The sequence below is a fragment of the Tachypleus tridentatus genome, chromosome 13 (genome assembly GCF_004210375.1).
Source record: "Tachypleus tridentatus isolate NWPU-2018 chromosome 13, ASM421037v1, whole genome shotgun sequence".
Lineage (NCBI taxonomy): Eukaryota > Metazoa > Arthropoda > Merostomata > Xiphosura > Limulidae > Tachypleus > Tachypleus tridentatus.
Window position 1 is genome coordinate 23,914,371 of NC_134837.1, and position 20,669 is coordinate 23,935,039.

Here is a 20,669-nt window from a genome sequence, read left to right on the forward strand (position 1 = left end):
AACATTCGGTCGTTCCTTAATAACAATGCTACACAAGATAACGGATATACTACTTACTGTTACACAAGTGTCATGATGACGGATATACTTACTGTTACACAAGTGTCATGATGACGGATATACTTACTGTTACACAAGTGTCATGATGACGGATATACTTACTGTTACACAAGTGTCATGATGACGGATATACTTACATACTTGAACCAGAACGTAACGACAAGGTTCTTCCTGTATACCCACGAGGTTTTTCGCTTTACATGTCAAAGTACCGAAATCTTCTTTCTTCTCTATTCTAACTTTGGCAATGCTGTGTGTTCCGCTACTTACAAATGACAGTAGTTCTCTATGATGCTTCGAGTTATTAAACATCCAGGTGAAAGTAACTTCTGGAGGGTCAGCAGCGATATGACAGAACACTTCGACAATCTCCCCAGTTGTAGCATGGTAAGTCTGTTGCTGTTCCAATGCACATTCGGGTTTGTCTGCATGGCATATAAACAAACGGCGTAAAAGGTGGGATATACATATTACATGGTTTTAATAAAAATACTTGAAAAGAAAATCGTTTCTTTTCAGATTGTGCTATATGCATATAACTGTCATTATTACTGTATGGCTAAAGAACATCTGTTTTTAAAACTAATAGTTAGGTCGTGGTAAGTAATTCGAATCCATTTCTTCTCCCGAAAGCTTCATTGTTATACACATTTATTATCACACACCTTTAAATGAAATGTCATCTGAACTTTAACCTACAGCTAAAACTGTTAAACTGGCATGTTTGAATATTACTGCTATGTGTTTGTGTGTATGTGTGTGTATTTAATATGTTTTAATTTATTACTGGTGTTAGAACCCCTGTCAGTGTAGTTACTGGCAGTTGTCAGAGTATTGTTACTATATACGTGTGCGTTTAGTATTATTTCGTTTATTACTGTTTTCAGAACTGTAGGTACTTTAGTCTTAAAGTGTAACATGATTTATAACTTATAGTGAGCAAACAATGCTACAGGGTGAAACTAAACTATGTGTGGTTGTGCAAACAGACTTATTTTGCATTGATTTGTAGGTTGTACACATTTTATAGTTAATTATATATTTTTATATGTGCGTTTATTTACATGTGTTTACACAATACTTAAGCTAATAATAACTTGTACAAGAAAGACAACGTGGAAAGAGCATGTTTTATTTTCTTTTAAAACAACCTTTCCGAAAATAACATGGGTCGTACGTAAGATACGGACAAGTGAAACTGCAGCACAAACCATGAAATATACCGACTACGAAACTCAACTTTTGTTCGAGACTCATACATGGACAAACAAAAATGTATATTGTAACTGAAGTAATCTCTGCTTTTCTCTAAATCAGGATTTAGAGAAAAAAATTCCGTTTCGTATGTTTAATAATAGGCTTTATTATATTGTTCATATAGCGATGGGACCATTATGAGGACCACGTTACCAACTTCGTGAAGTAAGCTTTAGAGTAAGGCTGTAGTAATCCGTTGTATTTTTGTAATTTTGTTTCATTAAAAGCAACAACATTCTCACAACTGGTTGTACATAGATAAAGGTTGTTTTAGATTTGAGATACCAGAACTTACACGTGTACTTATGTTATGGTGATATATTTTCTTCAAAGGTCTTTCTTCCTACAATGTAACTCGCACTAGATATTTGTTTTCTGCATTTTTATTTGCGCCGCCTATTGTTTTTGGTTTTGTTGTATTTGGAGTCATTAATATATGCATATGTTAAATATTGTTTTGTAATTATTGATCATGTTCTAAAGGCATTAAGAATTAATTAATAATTTCTCCTAATTTTGTGACACGTCTTGTATTTTTAAAATTATTCTTCTATTACTTATGAAATATATAACTAAATGAATCAGGTGCATTTGGAAATTCCTTTACTTAACTAGCAGTTGGAGTATCATTGAAAATTATTTAGGGTTAGCAAAATTCAGACTGAGTTTTCATTGATAATAGGCTCGACATGGTCAAGTGGTTAAGGCACTCGACTCGTAATCCGAGAGCGTCAGGTTCGAATTCCCGTCACACCAAACATGTTCGCCCTTTCAGCCATAGGGGCGTTATAATTCTACTACAGTCAATCCCACTATTCGTTGGTAAAAGAGTAGCTCAAGAGTTAGCGGTGGGTGGTGATGACTAGCTACCTTCTCTCTAGTCTCACACTGCAAAATTAAGAACGGCTAGTGCAGATAGCCCTCGTGTAGCTTTGCGCGAAATTCAAAACAAAACAAACCAGTCATTGACAACAAAATATTACATTTGTTTCGTAAACTATTTAGTATGTTGATGGATGTCTGATAACTTTATCACTATTAAATGTTTTATTTAGTTACACTTGGCTATTAGAAGCTAACTAATTCTTGAAGATAGTTCATTATATCTCTTTATAGCTCCATATATGATATGGGTATATGAATATAGATATACGAAAGCTCCTATGGTTTGTAAAAAAAAATCATCTGCTTTCGTGCACTTTAGAATTCGTACAAGTGAATCAAGTTGCTTTGTGTTATATCATATGTTATGTTTCACATAATTGTTCATATTTCTTTAATATTATTGGTATTTTTGGGACAACTGGCGTGCATAAACATGTATCATAGTGGCTAGTAGTCCTTTCCTAGAATGAATGATAAAGAACTCAAAAAGAAAAGAAACCTTTAACACCTACACATTCATTAAACAGTTGATCCGATGTATAATATCGAATAATGAATTCGACGAAATGTCGTAGCATTATCCGCATACCTAAATTAATTCACTTTAAGTAAAACAGTTCTACACTTCACCATTAGAAAAGGCCTAATGGTATTTCTTCCCAAGTTGTCTTTTAACATTATGCCCACCAGGACATTCAAATCACGATATGGGCGAAGAGAAAGATATTTCTGAACGCCCCCGGTTATATATGCCCCCCAAGCTTCCGTTTGAGTTGAAATAATTTTAAACCGAAATCCTTTCCACGATTTTCTTTTGTTTGTATTACTACCCGAAGCTGTGTCGATTAGCCTTAAATAGGCGAAACTACAGTCAATCAAGAGGTTCATTAGGCTCGTACGTCATAGATTATCTTTTCAATTTTACGTCTGGTGAAAAAGGAAAGAACTCTTTAATACATTTTCAGTAAGTAAACAGTTGGCCCGCTGTGTAATACAGGTTAATGAATTCGACGAAATATCACAGCATTATTGAATATCTAAATTAATTTATGTTATTACATATTGAAGTCAAAAGTAATCAAAACCCGATACAAAATAAAGAACTCAGGTATGTATATTTTACCAAGTAAATTAGGGAGATAAAAAATATAGTAATTCTACTTAATGTTGGGTATCGATTTACTTTCAGGAGAAGAACACTTTAAATGTTTATTTACAGTATAACAACAGGAACTTGACGATAAATCGAACAATTAATATGCAAGGTAATCCTTGATGACGGTTTAAACACGTCTTTGAATGAAAAATTGAAGTCCCTAACTTTGTCTTTTTTTCTGTTATTAAACTAATACTAACATTGAAAGAAAAATAATAATTCTTAAATAAAAATGTACTATTAAATGAAATTGATTTTTGCCATGTACTTTAAAGTTTTAAATGTTTGAAATAACACTATGGTTGAAAAACGTTTAAGGAATTTCACAATCATATTTTACAATATTTATTGTAAAGTAGTCACAACCTGTTAGGAATACGTACAGCTTGTGCGTATTCATAAGCAAGAATTCTTAGGAAGAAAAGTGGCAACTAACACATTTAAACTGTTTAATAAGATTGTTAATATATCTTAGGCTTAGTGCTAAATAAGAATATATAAACATAAAACATTACATTTTATTTTCAACTCGATGTCCAAGCTTCGTCCACGTCCCTCCATGTTTGTAGCATCACAACCATACAACCCTCTCCTTTCTTTTTTGATGTCAAACAGTAGGAGAGTCTGATTACTAATGACGATTCCCATTCCCGGATCGCCAGAAATTTCTTCACCCTGGAAGTACCACTGGACTGTAGTGACTCTGGGATTGGCTTGAAAATCACAGTTCAAAAATACGTCATCTGATTCGTATACAACGTGATTTTTATGATCGCCTTCCATAGATAAGGTAACCACTGGAGCATCTACGTAAACAAGAAAAGCACGTTCTAACGAATTTTAAGCGCAATATTTTTTCAAGCCTGCTCTTACATTTGACTTTATAAATATACTAACGTAAGACAACTATACAGGGCATAACTGGCATGAATGACGAAATAAACACTATCTGTGGGCAGAGCACAGATAGCCCATTGTGTTGGTTTATGCTTAATTCAAAACAACAACTACAATATATACTACTATAACAATTGTTCTATTTATAATTCTTAGTTTAAACAATGTAGTTATTTCACCTACATCCGTATCAAATTTTATTAAGAATAAAAGTTGAATGATACTTTAATTAGAATCAGTTTAGAAGTTCATTACTTAATAAGCACCAGTAAATTATTTTTAACAACATATTATAAATCCACATTTATGATTTTCTGAAATTTAAAAACATCCTATTACATGTTGATTTTCTTACGATTATCACACTGCATTAAAAGCTTAGGGTCTCATTAAAAACAACAACAAAACGGAACTTTTCGAGTATCATGAGACAACTTTTATTAAACACACTTATTAAAATATAAAACTAAATGGTGTATTTTAAATAATTATTAGTACCATATTGTAGTTATTTTTTCACCGTAAAAAATATGGAAATCTCCGTTTGTAATTGATTTTAAAGTTCATATCTCTTTACCATAATAATCCAGTGCAAGCAAGGTGCGGATTAGGCCTTTCCTTCAGTTGCATACAATTTTTCTGAGTAAGAAAAATAGCACTTTTGGGGCATAAGAGTAGTGAAGTACACAGGGAGTGGTTCAAGCCCCTGTGTTCTTAAGTGTTGTTGAACTGTTTTATTTGTTATACTTTTGTTCATATAAAATTCTGGTTCATCCCAGAGCTTAAATACCAAACTTAGTAGATAGTTTCTAAGCCTATTAATCCCATAATATCGTTCTTTGTTCATTTTCTTTGTTTTTTCATTGTTTCATTAGCTACGACAATCTTGCCACAAACACTTTCAGACAGTGAGTGACAGTTTAAATATGGATTTAATTAAGTTCGCTTACTTTTACTATATTATAATTAATTTGTTTCAGACGCAAGTAGCACATCCTCATAGCTGTATACGGCCCATTTCTCTTTAGAAATAAGTTTTATCCTTCCTAATTCCTAACTCATTTGTTGTTTTTTTATCCGTCTTATATATGTGTGTGTCACTCTTTGTTTAGATGTTAAAATTAATTTGATTCGTTTGTCATTTCCAACAAACACCCATACCTCTATCTTTTGTCAAAGTGCTTTTTTTGTGATAATTTTGAATGTCTTGATTTGAATAGTTACTTTACTACACGTACCTTTACAATTAAATGTTAATGAGTTGAGCTTTTGTAATTATTTTCTTCTAGGAAATGTTCTGAAGAAAAGACATTTTAATATATGACTCGTGACTTTAAATCGGTAATTAATACTTTGCCTCAGTAAATACAACGTCATAATTCTAATAAGCATACCAATGTATTGATTTGTGTACTTCTACCACTTTTTTATATGGAACTAATAAACAATACACTACTGCCACAGTTCATTAGGAATCGAAGACCTGTACACAGAATATTTCAGAAAGGATTGTTTTGAAATTCGCACAAAGCTACTCGAGGGCTATCTGTGCTAGCCGTCCCTAATTTAGTAGTGTAAGACTAGAGGGAAGGCAGCTAGTCATCACCACCCACCGCCAACTCTTGGGCTACTCTTTTACCAACGAAAAGTGGGATTGACCGTCACATTATAACGCCCCACGGCTGGGAGGGTGGGCATGTTTAGCGCGACTCGGATGCGAACCCGCGACCCTCAGATTCCGAGCGCATGCCTTATCGCACTCGGCCATGCCGGGCCTATTCAGAAAGGAAGGTTCTAATTTGTTAGATCAAAAACCAACACAATGCTAATGCTACAGTGATCTGGAAACATGTCACTCGAAAATGTGTAAAAAAACAGGTGCTATGATATTAAATCTAGAACTAATTTTGCATGAAATATTGACAAAACGTAAATATACAATGAAAATTAAAAGTAAATCATTATTCTATTGTAGCACTGCATGTGGAGCTAGAATTAAGTTTGCACAACAATGTATGTTTTATTACAGTAAAGTTCTGTACTGTTTACATACAGAATAGTTATTAATTGTAAAACTATATTACTAGTTTATACAATAATATTATGTTAATTATTTAATAATTGGTTATCAAGTTAACTACCCTAAAAGAATTCATTCTATTATATTATTTTAGTAGTTTTCCATAAATAACTTACAGTTTCAATACTGATACCAATGTCATAACGGTTATACATGAAAGTTTGAGCACTCAGTCTTTCTACGGTTTGTGTATACCTCAAATAATTATTCATCAGATGGAGAGCAGATGTTAAACGTGCATATTAACCTGAACTTACTGGCAGTGTTACAAAGTGTTTCAGTAAAAGAAAGATAGTTGGTACAGTGAAACACGGCTTTGAAAGTACCTAAGGACTGTCCTCGACATGTTTCTTCTTCCATTGATGAAGTTCTTCATAAGGAATATAATGATATGGCAGATCTTCTCTGTAAAAATCTATAGCCTGTCTGATATCAGAGATAGAAAACAACTGTGTGAGTTTTGATGGCAATGCAACTGTATTCATGCTACTAGCTTCAAATGTTCATCAAATCTGGAGGAAAGATCGTGGATAACATGGTCAACTTTTGAATTTTCGCGCAAAGCTACACGAGGGCTATCTGCGGTAGCCATCCCTAATTTAGCGGTGTAAGACTAGATAGAAGGCAGCTAGCTATCACCACCCACCGCCAACTGTTGGGCTACTCTTTTCCAACGAATAGTGGGATTGACCGTCACATCATAACACCCCCACAAGGGCGAGCTTGTTTGGTGTGTGTGACGTGGTCAAGAAAGTAATGTTTGCTATTTTCTTAAAGTAATCCTCTACAGAACCGTATTCTGTATTTTCTTAAAGTACAGAACTGTATTCTGTATTTTTTTTAAACTAATCCTCTACAGAACTGTATTCTGTATTTTTTAAAGTAATCCTCTACAGAACTGTATTCAGTATTTTTCTTAAAGTAATCCTCTACAGAACTGTATTCAGTATTTTTCTTAAAGTAATCCTCTACAGAACTGTATTCAGTATTTTTCTTAAAGTAATCCTCTACAGAACTGTATTCAGTATTTTTCTTAAAGTAATCCTCTACAGAACTGTATTCAGTATTTTCTTAAAGTAATCCTCTACAGAACTGTATTCAGTATTTTCTTAAAGTAATCCTCTACAGAACTGTATTCAGTATTTTTTCTTAAAGTAATCCTCTACAGAACTGTATTCAGTATTTTTCTTAAAGTAATCCTCTACAGAACTGTATTCAGTATTTTTCTTAAAGTAATCCTCTACAGAACTGTATTCAGTATTTTTCTTAAGGTAATCCTCTACAGAACTGTATTCTGTATTTTTCTTAAAGTAATCCTCTACAGAAGTGTATTCTGTATTTGTTGTTTTGGCTTGTCGTTGGCTAATTCGTGGCATGCTAACATTAATATTAGATTTATTTATATTATTAATGCTGTGCTTGAAGATACGATGTCAATAACCTTCGAAGATTACTCCTAGTAAAATCAGTTCTTTATAGCATTGTTCTATTAGAGAAACATCAGAATCGATGTCTTTGTCAGACCTTGAAATTTACAAACGCTTTTTTTTTAAATAGTAAATTGTCCTTGTTATTGTTGTTTTGAATTTAGCACAAAGCTACACAATGGACTATCTGTGCTCTGCCCATCACGGGTATCGAAACCCGGAATTTAGCGTTGTAAGTCCAGTCCGCAGACATACCGCTGAGCCACTGGGAGGCAAAATAGTAAATGAAACACTTTAAAGCTGTTAAAGAAAAATTAATTTAAAGGATTCTAGTATTTTTAGATAAGCTATGGCTTATTTTCAGCAATTCTTTACTTTCAAAATGATTATTTCCATACATATAACCTCACACATGTGAAGTAACAATGTATGACATAAACAGAACCCTTCCCAACCTTCAACATTCTCAACCCAGCGTGTAATGCACACATTGAGTAGTGAAGTTGCTCCTTGTTGGATACACTTTTGATAGAATGCCTTTAATATTCTAAACGATTAGGTGAGGATTTAATCTAAATAGTTATTCCTTTAATTTTACTGATTCAATTTTGAATTGGTCGAAGCGATCATGAAATTATAATACTAAAATTAAGTGGGTGAAGCATGCAATATGTTAACAAGGCTTAGCATTTCTAGAATTTGTTTTGGACATCGGTTCTTTCGCCAGTAATGATGGATACTTTATCTTATCTTTGACGTAGCAATTCATTTAGAGATAACTCAACATCATTACAATATTTGATGATCCGAGCTCCTGTAGCTTAACAAATCCAATATATTCTTCCCTAATATCACATGTGCTAACTATAAAACGGAGACATATTGGTAAATCTTCATTTCATCAGAAAGAACAGAGTATAATCTAGCTTTTATACTTTATCAATAATTTTTACATAATATTCTATGACAGTACTGATGTCCTTTTGTGAAAAGATAGATAAATATGCAGCATATTTTGCCTTGGGATGGTTCAAATGAGCTCTCAGGATGTCACCATTTTCAGCGTAATGATTCAGCAAAGCCAGAATGTTACCAGCACGTTTGGAAGAATTTACTTCTCGGTATTACTAAGAAATGTCAAGGATTATTTTGCTAAAAAGCAAATGGTACGAACAATTTGATGAACATATATTTATTCTGAGTTATATGTGACTGAAGGGCACTGTTGCTAATAATATGTTTTATTGGCTGACGAATGTTCAATGGAATGGTACAAAGCATCTACAGCCTGCATAAAAACGTGATGATAAACAAGTTTATAATAAACTAATGTTTGCTTAAAGTATTCACTAACTCTTACTCAGTTGTTAAATGATTTATTGGCCATGACAAATCTAAATATGGATCTGTGACTACTGTAGTGAAGTGTGTTGATAACAAGAAGAACACAGTTGTCAGTGCTACAATAAATTTAGAGCTCAATTAGACCAGTTTACATATCATCAGTGTCCTTATCAAAAGAATACAGCTCAATAGTGTCAATCTCACAAGTCTCTCAGTCATCGCCAGCACCGGAAAATGACTGAGATGGTGACTGGGTTGTATCACTAGCAGTGTCTGAAAAAATATATATAACAATTTTTAAAAGGTGACCAGTATATAGCTTTAACATAACATTGTACGTTATATGATATAAAAAGTAAGTAGTAAAGATTGTTCTTGTACTCATATATATATATAAATGAATTATAATGTGCAAGTATTCACTAATTGAACACAAACTTTGTATTTTTGAACACCAGACATATGTATGGCACAAAAAGTAGCCTTTTTAATTGCATGTCAAAGGCTATAAAAGCGGCAAAGCTACATATTACTGTACCATGGTCGTAACGTTTAGTCCTTTTCTTTTGATGACAAGAAACATTCGTATATAGCTGCAATCAATTCCATGTAGGGTCTTTATTCTGTTCATTAAGAAGTGTCGAAGGTCTATCTTATATATCGTATATTGTGTAGCCAGACATTTACTTGTTTAGCGGATAATTTTTAAGTGGATTTAAGATCAGTACAATTCTCAGCTCCTTTCTTGTACGAAAATAAAACCTACAAAAATGCTTAAATCTGAAATCCACTGTCAGTTTATAGTTTTATTTCCGTGATAAGGCTTAGCTTGACTGTTCTCAACATTACAGACCTGTATTAGATGTACACGACTGTTTCAGTCGAAGTTTATTGCATCTTGTCTGATTCAATCAGACCTCTCCTCCCTGTAGATAAGAGATGGTCTTTCGGCCAAATGTTTAATGGAAATGTTACTATTTGGATAGTTTATATAGCGTGGGTGTGATATTTATTGTTTTCTTGAAGTGAGAGTTTATGGAAAGTTTCTTTACGTAATTGTTTACGAATCATACGTTGTGTAGTGTGTACATTCCATTGTTATATTGTTTTGGCATGTTACCAAAACGTTTTTGAAATTTGTTGTTTTAATTGAGTATTTTTGCATCGAGATATCTAGTATTACATGGAATATTCTAGACTTTTACTAGCGTGTAAATACGCGTCAAAAGAATATCATTTTGATCTAGATTTCGTGATTGTAAGTTTAACAATACCTAGCGCATAATGGCGAGTTTAAGCGACATTTTCAGAGACTGTATTGTAATAACAGAGCAGAGAAGAATAATTCATATTGTCATTTATCTTCTAAAGCTATTGAACCCATCTGTGTGAACTTTTACAAAAACAGACAATTATTTTAAGCTATGGATAGACTGTGATAACCAACAGTGTAACGAACGTTTGTATATACATATTACTTGTTTGAATATATTATTTTAAAACAAGTGAACTGTGTGTTGTTCCTTTATTATGGAAATCTATCGCTAACAAGTCACAGGTTATTAATAATCCAGATTATAAAACCTGACAATAACAACATGGTTTCAACGAACTCTCAACAGAAGTCATTGCAGGTGACAGTTTAAAGCCCAAAAAATACTAATGCTTTCTCAAAAGAAATTTGAGCTATAACTATATAAGCATAATTTTTACATCACAAAAATGGAGTGTTCGGCCGATCCCTCTTAAATTCCCCTCCGCGTATGTATGCAATCGGATAACAATGTTACAGTTATAATAGAATAAATACTACTGCTACAGTTCTGAAGGAATGTATGTCACTAATACAGTTTTGTAGGAATTGATACCATTATTGTCGTTCTGTAGGAACAGATGTCACTATAGCATTTCTGTAGGAACTGATAGAACTGCTTCAGTTCTGTAGAAACTGATGCTATTGCAACTGTTCTATAGGAATTCATACTACCGCTACTGTTCTGTATGAACAGATACTGCTACAGCTTTGTAGGAACCAGTGCCACTGCTACACTTCCATCGAAACTGGTCCCATTAGTAGAAGTTTGTAGCACTAGATGGCACTGCTAAACTTTTTTAGGAAACGATGTCACTGTTGTAATTTTGTAGGAACAGATATCACTGCCACAATTCTGTAAAATATTGGTGTTATTAGAAACAATATGAATTAATCAAAGTTGTACTAGTCAGAATGTTCTAATAAGTATCATCACACACGCACACTGAACATGAAGTACAGTAATTATTTTCAAGTTTTACAGTACTTGTACTTATTTCAAAAGACTTGGAGGACGAAGGTAAAACATTCAATTTTTTTTTTTTTGTAAACGAACTTACATGTTACGTTTAGAGTCAGACCGTCTTCCCAAGGCACTGTCACGAACAAATGGATTATCCACACGGCAAGAAAGGTACTTTCCATTATCCCATCGAGACGGCATAAACGTCAATATGCTTAAAGTGGTGTTGCCATGCACGGGAATCATTTCTGTTGCTGTTGTTAAATGTGTACTGCCTTTCCACCACGTGATACGTGCAGGAGGCTTAGAACCTGTTGTCTGACATTCGACATTGTACTCCTTATTTGCAGAAAACTGTCGTCGTTTGGTGGAAATCTTTACATTTGTCGGCCTTACTGAACAAAAAAATAATAATAATAAACTTTTGATCACAAGCTAAACTATTTATAAAGATAACTATATCCAAAATGTATTATACATTGTTTGTTTGTTTATGAATTTCAGGCAAAGCTACTTGAGAGCTATCTGCGCTAGCCGTCCCTAATTTAGCAGCCTAAGACTAGAGCAGTGGTTCCCAACCAGGTGGTGGGGCGAGATACATTTGTTTTGGCCACCTTCACCTTTATTCTTAAATAAGTAATTACTGTGAGAGATGCGAGAACATATTAAAATATTTTAGAGGTGCGGGGTATAAAAAAGGTTGGGAACCACTGGACTAGAGGAAAGGCAGCTAGTCATCACCACCAACCACCAATTCTTGGGCTACTGTTTTACCAACGACCGTAACTTTATAACGACCCTATGTCTGAAAAGGTGAGCACGTATGGTGCAAGGGAGATTCGAACCCACGACCCTCAGAATACGAGTTGCACGCCTTACCCCACGTAGCTATGCCGCATATTCAAAAAAAGGTATCCTGCGTGAAGAATAAAAATACTGAACAATTCTTGACGGCTCCTTCAACAATTGTTTTTTATTTTACGTAACACATTTCATGACATAAAATTGCGCTAATATCACAATTTTAAGTTTCATAAGTGGTTTCCTTTCACTAAATCAATAATTTATAAAATAAGGCAACCAAGACATAAATTTCATATTATATTATTCTTAAAATAAATAGAGTCAATACTATGAGAAAGGCCCTTTAATGAAGTTGAATATAAAATGCCGGGCCCAGCATTGCCAGGTGGTTAAGGCACACGACACGTAATCAGAGGGTCGTGGGTTCGAATCCTCGTCACACCAAACATACTTACTTTTTCAGCCGCGGGGGGCACTATAATGTGACGGTCAATTCCCCTATTCATTGTAAAAGAATAGCCTTAGAGTTGGCGGTGGGTGGTGATGACTTGCTGCTTTTCCTCTAGTCTTACACTACTAAATGTGTGACAGTTATCGCATACAGCCCTTGTACAGCTTTGCTCAAAATTCAAACCAAACCAGGCCAAAAAATTTTGTTTGTGCTCTTTTTCATACTCTTATAGAATGGCCTGCAAAACACAACATAAATCAAATTAAACTTAACAATGAGTGAACTAATGTGGGTTCATGAGCACTTGTATGTACAAACAAGAATGATTTATGAACGATTCAACCCAGAAATAACTTAAAACATAAGGAAACTTCTAAGAAACGAAACAGTTCATGTGGTAGAACTTGTAATGATCAGTGATCTAGTTCATGTGGTATCGCATGCAACAGTTAAAGGTTAGGTCAAAATTAAACCTTTTAGCATTGGGATGAAAATGCGCATAAATATAATGATAAATATGATAAGACTGATTATGAAATGATGCAACTTTACCTTGATGTAATTCTAAAGTATGCAGTCATGCAGATTTATATAACGAACATAGATGTTTTCCATAGTATTTAATTCTGAAAGAGCTGGAGAAATTAGTTTTTTATTAGGAAATTCTGTAACTACCCCCCGAATTGGGCCGAAGGCCAACTAGAAGGGTTACCTGTTTTAACCACTTGCACCAATGTAGAGTATTATCTGTCAGTCAGATATAGACACTAAAATAACGTCACATAAAGGATACTTAATGTTACAGTTTTTACTCTTGGACGTCAGTAAAACATTCGTATGCCATGAATTATGAGAAGAATTATGACTCCGTAGGCTACAACACGGCATGACTTACGAATTTCAAAAGTGGAATAAAAGTATTTCTAACCCTTAATTTTTGTTTTATTTATTCATGAAACAGAAAACTTTCTGTAGAAGTACATCTACATATACATCGGCTCATTTACAAAATGATGGAGATGTGCACCTTTCTATTCTTTTTTACGGTGATGGTAATACATACAGGGTAAGCAAAACAATAGTATACGTTGTTTAGACATCAGATGATATTCATTTGAAACAAGCCCTGGCTTCGTGCAACCTGCTAAGAACTCAGATTTATCTCTCACGTGCACCTCAATAGTTAGCCCTGCACTTCACGCTGAGTGGCTGTCTCAGGGAAGGGTGATGTCATCATATATGAAGACGTTATAATTCCAACAGTAGGTGTCACTAGAGAGCGCAACTAAAGTTATAGAGGGCTCAAATTGTAGTTCGATACCAGAAACGCAGCTATAATGGATCATTACATAGTAACACCACAAAGTTAAGAACGTGTTTCTAGGCTGCCTATGACTTACATAGCACTTGAATCATCATGTCAATAATTAATTAAATCATCCTTAAAACAATGCTTGAGATTAATTTATTAAATCATTTATAAATAATGTCTTTAAAAGGGCGCTTAACATCAATTAATTACTTAATCCTAAAAAATGGACGGTGAATACTAATTAATTTGTTATTTAATTATTAATTAAATAATTCTACCGCAAAGTATAGAGCATGTTTCTAGGCAGCCATGACTCGTACAATACATGTCTCAACAATACTATAATTAAACACTAATCTGATTTTATAATAATAAACACTAATAAATATTCACTTTACAAATCAAAGTTTCCTTTATGTTAGATATTATACAAAACGTTTGAAAAGTATATTAACCATGTACTTTATTTTACAGTTTAAAACTGACCTTCAATATACAAACCAAAACTTATAAAGTGCCACACAGTATGGAATATTTAAACATTTACTCATATGACAGCATAAATAAAACAAATATATTAGATATATATACACAAAAATGCGACAAAAAACAACAATAATTTCGATCACCTAAGGAAAATGGACAAACAACCAAGAAATTCTATTTCAATATATTCCAAGTTTTTATGATAAAAGATAATACTCACCTTCTCTTTCATATTTTATTAATCTAGTATGTTAACAATCCAAATAAACTGTTATGCCCATTATACAACGTTTGATCTGTATTATCTCACATAATTATCACATAAATATAACAGTAAAGATAGATATATCATTGTAACCCTCTGTGTCATTATTTATGGTCCGTCTTACAATTTAGACAATTTTTATCTAACATTAAAAGTGTGGAATACGTAACTTCTTTTGGTATTCCACAAATCATAGATATTATTTGAATGAGACAGTAATTTTAATATAGCAAATATTTATCCTACCAATAATATTATAAATGATTGACTTCCTGATCGCAGCTATTTACAATACCAGAACTTTCAGACACGTCTAACGTTAAGCCACTAATACCAAGTCCCACGTAAACAATATGGAAACACATGCTTTAAGAATTACAAAGGTCAGACTTGAACTGTGTGGAAACCGACGGCCAGACAAGAGTGTTTGAAGGGTGTCACGTGGTTACATGTACATTGTAGGGCTGTTAGATAGTTCAACTTAACGAGTCGATGACGTTGCTTAGTAATCATATCTTCATGTACAGTTAAACTTAGTTGTTTATCAAATACACAAAAGAACATCACTGATGTTATCATTCGTTGATTATTTCATTCTATAAATAAATTACAAAACAGTAATCTGTGATGACATATAAAAGTCACGTTTGTCACAATGTTTCAGTCTCCTTAGAATAAAATAAAAAATCGAATCATCATGATCTCGATGTAAGTCAGCACGACGGAGACCGGCAGTTAAGTTCTCAAATGTATGAAATGTCTGTTATATTTTCTAAAATAAAGAAACTTTCACTACTTATTCATTTATGATAACGAATAATCTACTTTAATAAGTATGTATACATATAGCAGGTATTATTACATTGAGGAGTCAGTCAGTATTTGATCAACTAAGTGTTTTTCAATAGTCTATTAGTATACCTTGAATTTTTCTTCACAAACGTTGGACTGAAATGTGTGATTTTACACATATAATAATTATTTTACATCGGGTAATGATGAAACATGATATAGAGATTTGTTAGAAATTAATATTCGAGGTGCGTAATTTAACTTTAAAATAATAAGCTAGACATTTATTTTTAAGGTAAGGAATTTTCGTAAATGATATGATAGGTTTTACGAAGTTTTTTAACAAATGTTTCAATATGTGTGCCTGAGGTTTTACTTACATACACTAATGGCCCGGCATGGCCGGGTGGGTTTAAACGTTCGACTCGTAATCCGAGAATCGCAGGTTCGAATCCCCGTCGCACCAAACATGCTCGCCCTTCCAGCCGTGGGGGTGTTATAAGGTTACGGTCAATCCCACTATTCGTTGGTAAAAGAGTAACCCAAGAGTGGGTGGTGATGACTAGCTGCCTTCCCTTTAGTCTTAAACTACTAAATTAGGGACAGCTAGCGCAGATAGCCCTCGAGTAGCTTTGCGCGAAATTCAAAAACAAACAAACATACACTAATTATGGAATATTAGTCCATGATGAGAAGTAAGTTTCATATATGAAAATTCACTGAACTCTGATTTGTAAGTAGTGATTTTTATACATTTGATAAGGTGCAAATAAAAAATAATTCATGTTTATATGGTCGAGCTACCCGATTCGGCTATGTTTATATGGCTACGATTCGGCTGTGATTACCCGATTCGGCTATGTATCGTGACTTTGTCAACTTAGAAGTGTCTTTTGTCAAGCCTGTTAATGTCCATTCTAGGCACAGTTACGTCTGAATAAATAAATCCACTGTTTCAAAAACATTATATATACTATGACTACCTGGAAATAGAGCAGTGTCTAACTTTGGATGAAATATAACTGACCAAACTAATCTTTGAATTTTATGTTCAGTGGTTTTCGATGATAAACAATGATACAAAGTTTATTTGTATTGTATGAGTTAAAGTGAATAATCTATAGAAAATGGCAGGTTTTACTGTGTTAAATAAATTATTTAAAGTACATCATGTGACGACCCTTAAGGGTAAAGACAGTCGCTTTTTTCTAACCACTGATGACATGGTAAGACAATGATGGGGTTATCACTTTCACACACAGCATAAGTGACTGTATGATCATCTTTGATACAAGTTCGAGAAAATATGAGTATTAGTTTCAATGTTTAGTGAACTGTTAACAGGAACGGTAAGTCATTCATTTATTATTTTTAGCTGTAGTAGAATTAATTTCGAGGCTTGTCATACAATTAAGTGTTATAGCTAACACTAAATGTTATACTATTGGCTTCAGTTTGAGGTCATATGATGAATCGATTTTTCATTTTATTCTAAGTAGACTGAAACTCTGACAGTTTTTGGGTATTATGTATGACAAACGTCAGTTTTTTATATATAATCACAGAATATTGTTTTTTTAAATTATCTATAAAATTAAATAATCGAAGAATTATAATACGGGTGATTTCTGTATTTGATAAACAACCAAGTTGAAAGGTACATAAAGTTTTGAAAGACGTAGAAAGGAATGTGCAATCATCCGTGATGACATGTATGGAAGATATTTCACAGCTCCACATTGAACATGTGACCACGTGACACCCTGCAAACGATCTCATCTTGACGTCAGTGTCCATGCAGTTTGTGCCTGACCTTTGTTTGTTTGTTTCTTTAGAATTTCGCGCAAAGCTACACGAGGGCTATCTGCGCTAGCCGTCCCTAATTTTGCAGTGTAAGAATAGAGGAAAGTCAGCTAGTAATCACCACCCACCGCCAACTCTTGGCTTACTCTTTACCAACGAATAGTTGGATTGACCGTCACAATATAACGCCCCCATGACTGAAAGGGCGAACATGTTTGGTGCGACCGAGATCGGGTTGGAATCCCGGTCGCACCAAACATGCTCGCCATTCGTAATTCTTAAACATTTGTTTCCATATTGTATGTGTGGGATTTGCTATTAGTGTCTTAACTTTAGACAGTTCGAAAGTTCTGGTATTGTGAGTAATGGTAATCGGTAAGGTGATGATTTATTATATTTATTGGTAAGACACATATTTGTTATATTATAATAACTGTTTAGTTCAGATAGTATCTATGGTTTATGAAACATTGAAAGAAGTTATATATTACACATTTTTAATGTTACATAAAAATTGCCAAAACTGTAAGACGGACACAGCGATATTTCTTTACACATTTAAATTATTACACCATCAAGAGGTAAATATTATGTATCTGACGTATTATATTTTAATGATAAATACGCGAGTTCTAGCTAGAAACTGAGTGTAATGTGCATAGTAGCTTATTTGGGTTGTTAACGTAATGGATTTATAAAACATGAAATGAAAGGTATTTATTATCTTTTATCATAAAAACTTGAAAAATACTGAAATAGAACCTCTAGGCTGTTTTATATAAATGATCGAAATACTTCCAATTTTTTGGCCCATACGTATCTAATACATTTGTTTTCATTACGCTGTCATATGAGTAAATGTTTAAATACCCCACACTGTGTGGCACTTTATAAGTTGATTTGTATACTGAAGGTCAGTTTTAAACTGTAAGTGAACAAGTTCATTTAGTTTACAAATGTTTTATATTATTTCTAAAATAAAGAAACCTTTGATTACTCGTGTAAAGTGAATAGTAATTAGAGTTTAGTGTTATAAAACCATTTATAGTAACTGTTGTTTTATGTTAGAAACGCCGAATTGTAATCATAATCTCTTGGCTCTCGGACTAACTGTGTAGTATTGTGAAACATATTTGTTCGTTCTGAACAATGGCCCGGCATGGCCAAGCGTGTTAAGGCGTGCGACTCGTAATCTGAGGGTCGCGGGTTCGCATCCCCTTCGCGCCAAACATGCTCACCCTTTCAGCCGTGGGGGCGTTATAATGTGCGATCACTCCCACTATTCGTTGGTAAAAGAGTAGCCCAAGATTTGGCGGTGGGTGGTGATGACTAGCTGCCTTTCCTCTAGTCTTACACTGCTAAATTAGGGACGGCTAGCACAGATAGCCCTCGAGTAGCTTTGTGCGAACATCAAATAACAAGCAAACAATCGTCTGAACATGTGATTTTCTCCGTGAGTTGTTATCTCATTCAAATATGTTATATTAAATAATGCTTTTGATCATTTAATGTATCACATAAACTTTTTTAACACGTGGTTGATAATTAAAACAATATGTTTTAACTAAGGTATTGACTTTTTAGGACAAGAAATTTAATTAACTGATTAATTAGTGTTAAGTGTCCTTTGTAAGATTAATTAATACTAATTAGTGCTAAGTGTCATTTGTGGGATTAAATTAATAATAGTAGTGTTAAGTGTCATTTGTAGGATAATTAATAATAATTAGTGTTGAGTGTCCTTTGTAGGATTTATTAATAATTAGTGTTAAGTGTCATTTGTAGGATAATTAATAATAATTAGTGTTAAGTGTCCCTTTGTAGGACTGATTAATAATAATTAGTGTTAAGTGTCCTTTGAAGGATTAATTAATAATAATAGTGTTAACTGTCCTTTGTAGGATAATTCATAATATAGTGTTAAGTGTCCTTTATAGGATTAATTAATAATAATTAATGTTAAGTGTCCTTTGTAGGATTAATTAGTAATAATTAGTGTTAAGCATCCTTTTTAATGCCGATTTAATTACAAATGACCTTATCAGTGGCATAGCGCTATGTCTGCGAACTCACACTGCTGTAAACCGGGTTTTAATACCCGTGGTGGAGAGAGCACAGATAACCCATTGTGTAGCTTTGTGCTTAATTAAAAACAAACAAACACAATTATAAATTAGTTAATTATAAATGTTTTAAGTAATTGGTGTTAAGCATCCTTTTAAGGGCGAATTAATTAACCAATGAATTAGTTTTCATCATCTTTTTTTATGAGAGCTTAATAATAAATGGATTAATTAACTCTCAGATTAATATTCAATTATATTCTTGTACAGATATGTATTTAAATTTTAATACCATTATTAAGGATATTTCACTTCACTATTACATTTATATCAATCTCTGAAACATAAATTTCCTAATGAAATTTTATAATGCAAGTATAATTTTACGACTGCTGTAGGTTTGATTTTAATTTCAATATAAATGCATCTATAATCGTAGGCAAATACGTTCGTTTCAAAAGTCAATAACACATTTTCTTTCATATTTGTACGACCGAATAGAAAACGATCCTAATACATGTAGTTCATGTTGACTGAAGTTTCTATTGTTGAGTATTGTAAGTGGAACTTCGATAAAAACAGAAGGAGAAAAATTACGATAAGAACTATTTTTTATAGTTTACACACTATTCAGTATTCTTGCGCTGCAATTCTCCTTCATTTTGCATATAGGCTGAAATTATAGCTTCTAAGAAAGAAAATTATCCAGAACTGTGAGGTGACAGCTAACGTATAAATATGAGTTAAGCAATGATAAAAGACGTACACGTAAATTCTTTTCCACATTTAAGAATGATAAACGAGATTGTACAAGTCGTATTTTTAGAGTTATTTGTTAACGCTCTTAGCTGTTAACTCCTTGCTCTGACCGTCTGCTGGAAATGTACTTGTTTACCATATAACGTTTGATTTCTAAGTTTTTTACTAAAAGTGTTCAAGGACATATGCTGAAATTGCTCAAATTTTCAACCTTATCTTACGAAGGATCTAAGAGAATTACACAAACACCGTCTATGACCAAAATGACTGTAGTAGGGAATTAGCCAGCAAGGTATAATGGACTATTTTGGTGTTAATTATGAATAAATCATTATAAGTGATCCGCTATTTAACGCACTCCTAAATAGATATAATGATAACTTCCTACTGGTTAATTGATTGTTTGGAATTATGCACAAACCTACACAATGGACTATCTGTGCTCTGCCCACTATGGGTATCAAAACTCGGTTTCTAGCAGTGTAAGTCCAAGGACATATCGATGTGCCACTAGGGGCATCAGTTTAAATGATACCTTCCCATGATAGCTCT

At 33.4% G+C, this 20,669-nt stretch overlaps 1 protein-coding gene across 3 annotated transcripts in view; it reads right to left on the reverse strand.

Annotated features, from left to right (window-relative positions):
- The window catches only part of LOC143239403 (protein turtle-like), a 666,407-nt gene extending 651,297 nt beyond the window's left edge, over positions 1-15,110 (reverse strand). For all 3 annotated transcript variants that reach the window (XM_076480428.1, XM_076480425.1, XM_076480424.1), the window contains exons 1-4: positions 14,947-15,110; positions 11,480-11,777; positions 3,874-4,164; positions 198-485 (exon numbers count right to left, since the gene is read on the reverse strand). In XM_076480428.1, the coding sequence (XP_076336543.1) occupies positions 198-485; positions 3,874-4,164; positions 11,480-11,564 (664 nt within the window). In that variant the 5' untranslated portion in view covers positions 11,565-11,777; positions 14,947-15,110. The remainder of the gene's footprint in view (positions 1-197; positions 486-3,873; positions 4,165-11,479; positions 11,778-14,946) is intronic.
- Positions 15,111-20,669: the final 5,559 nt, after the last annotated feature.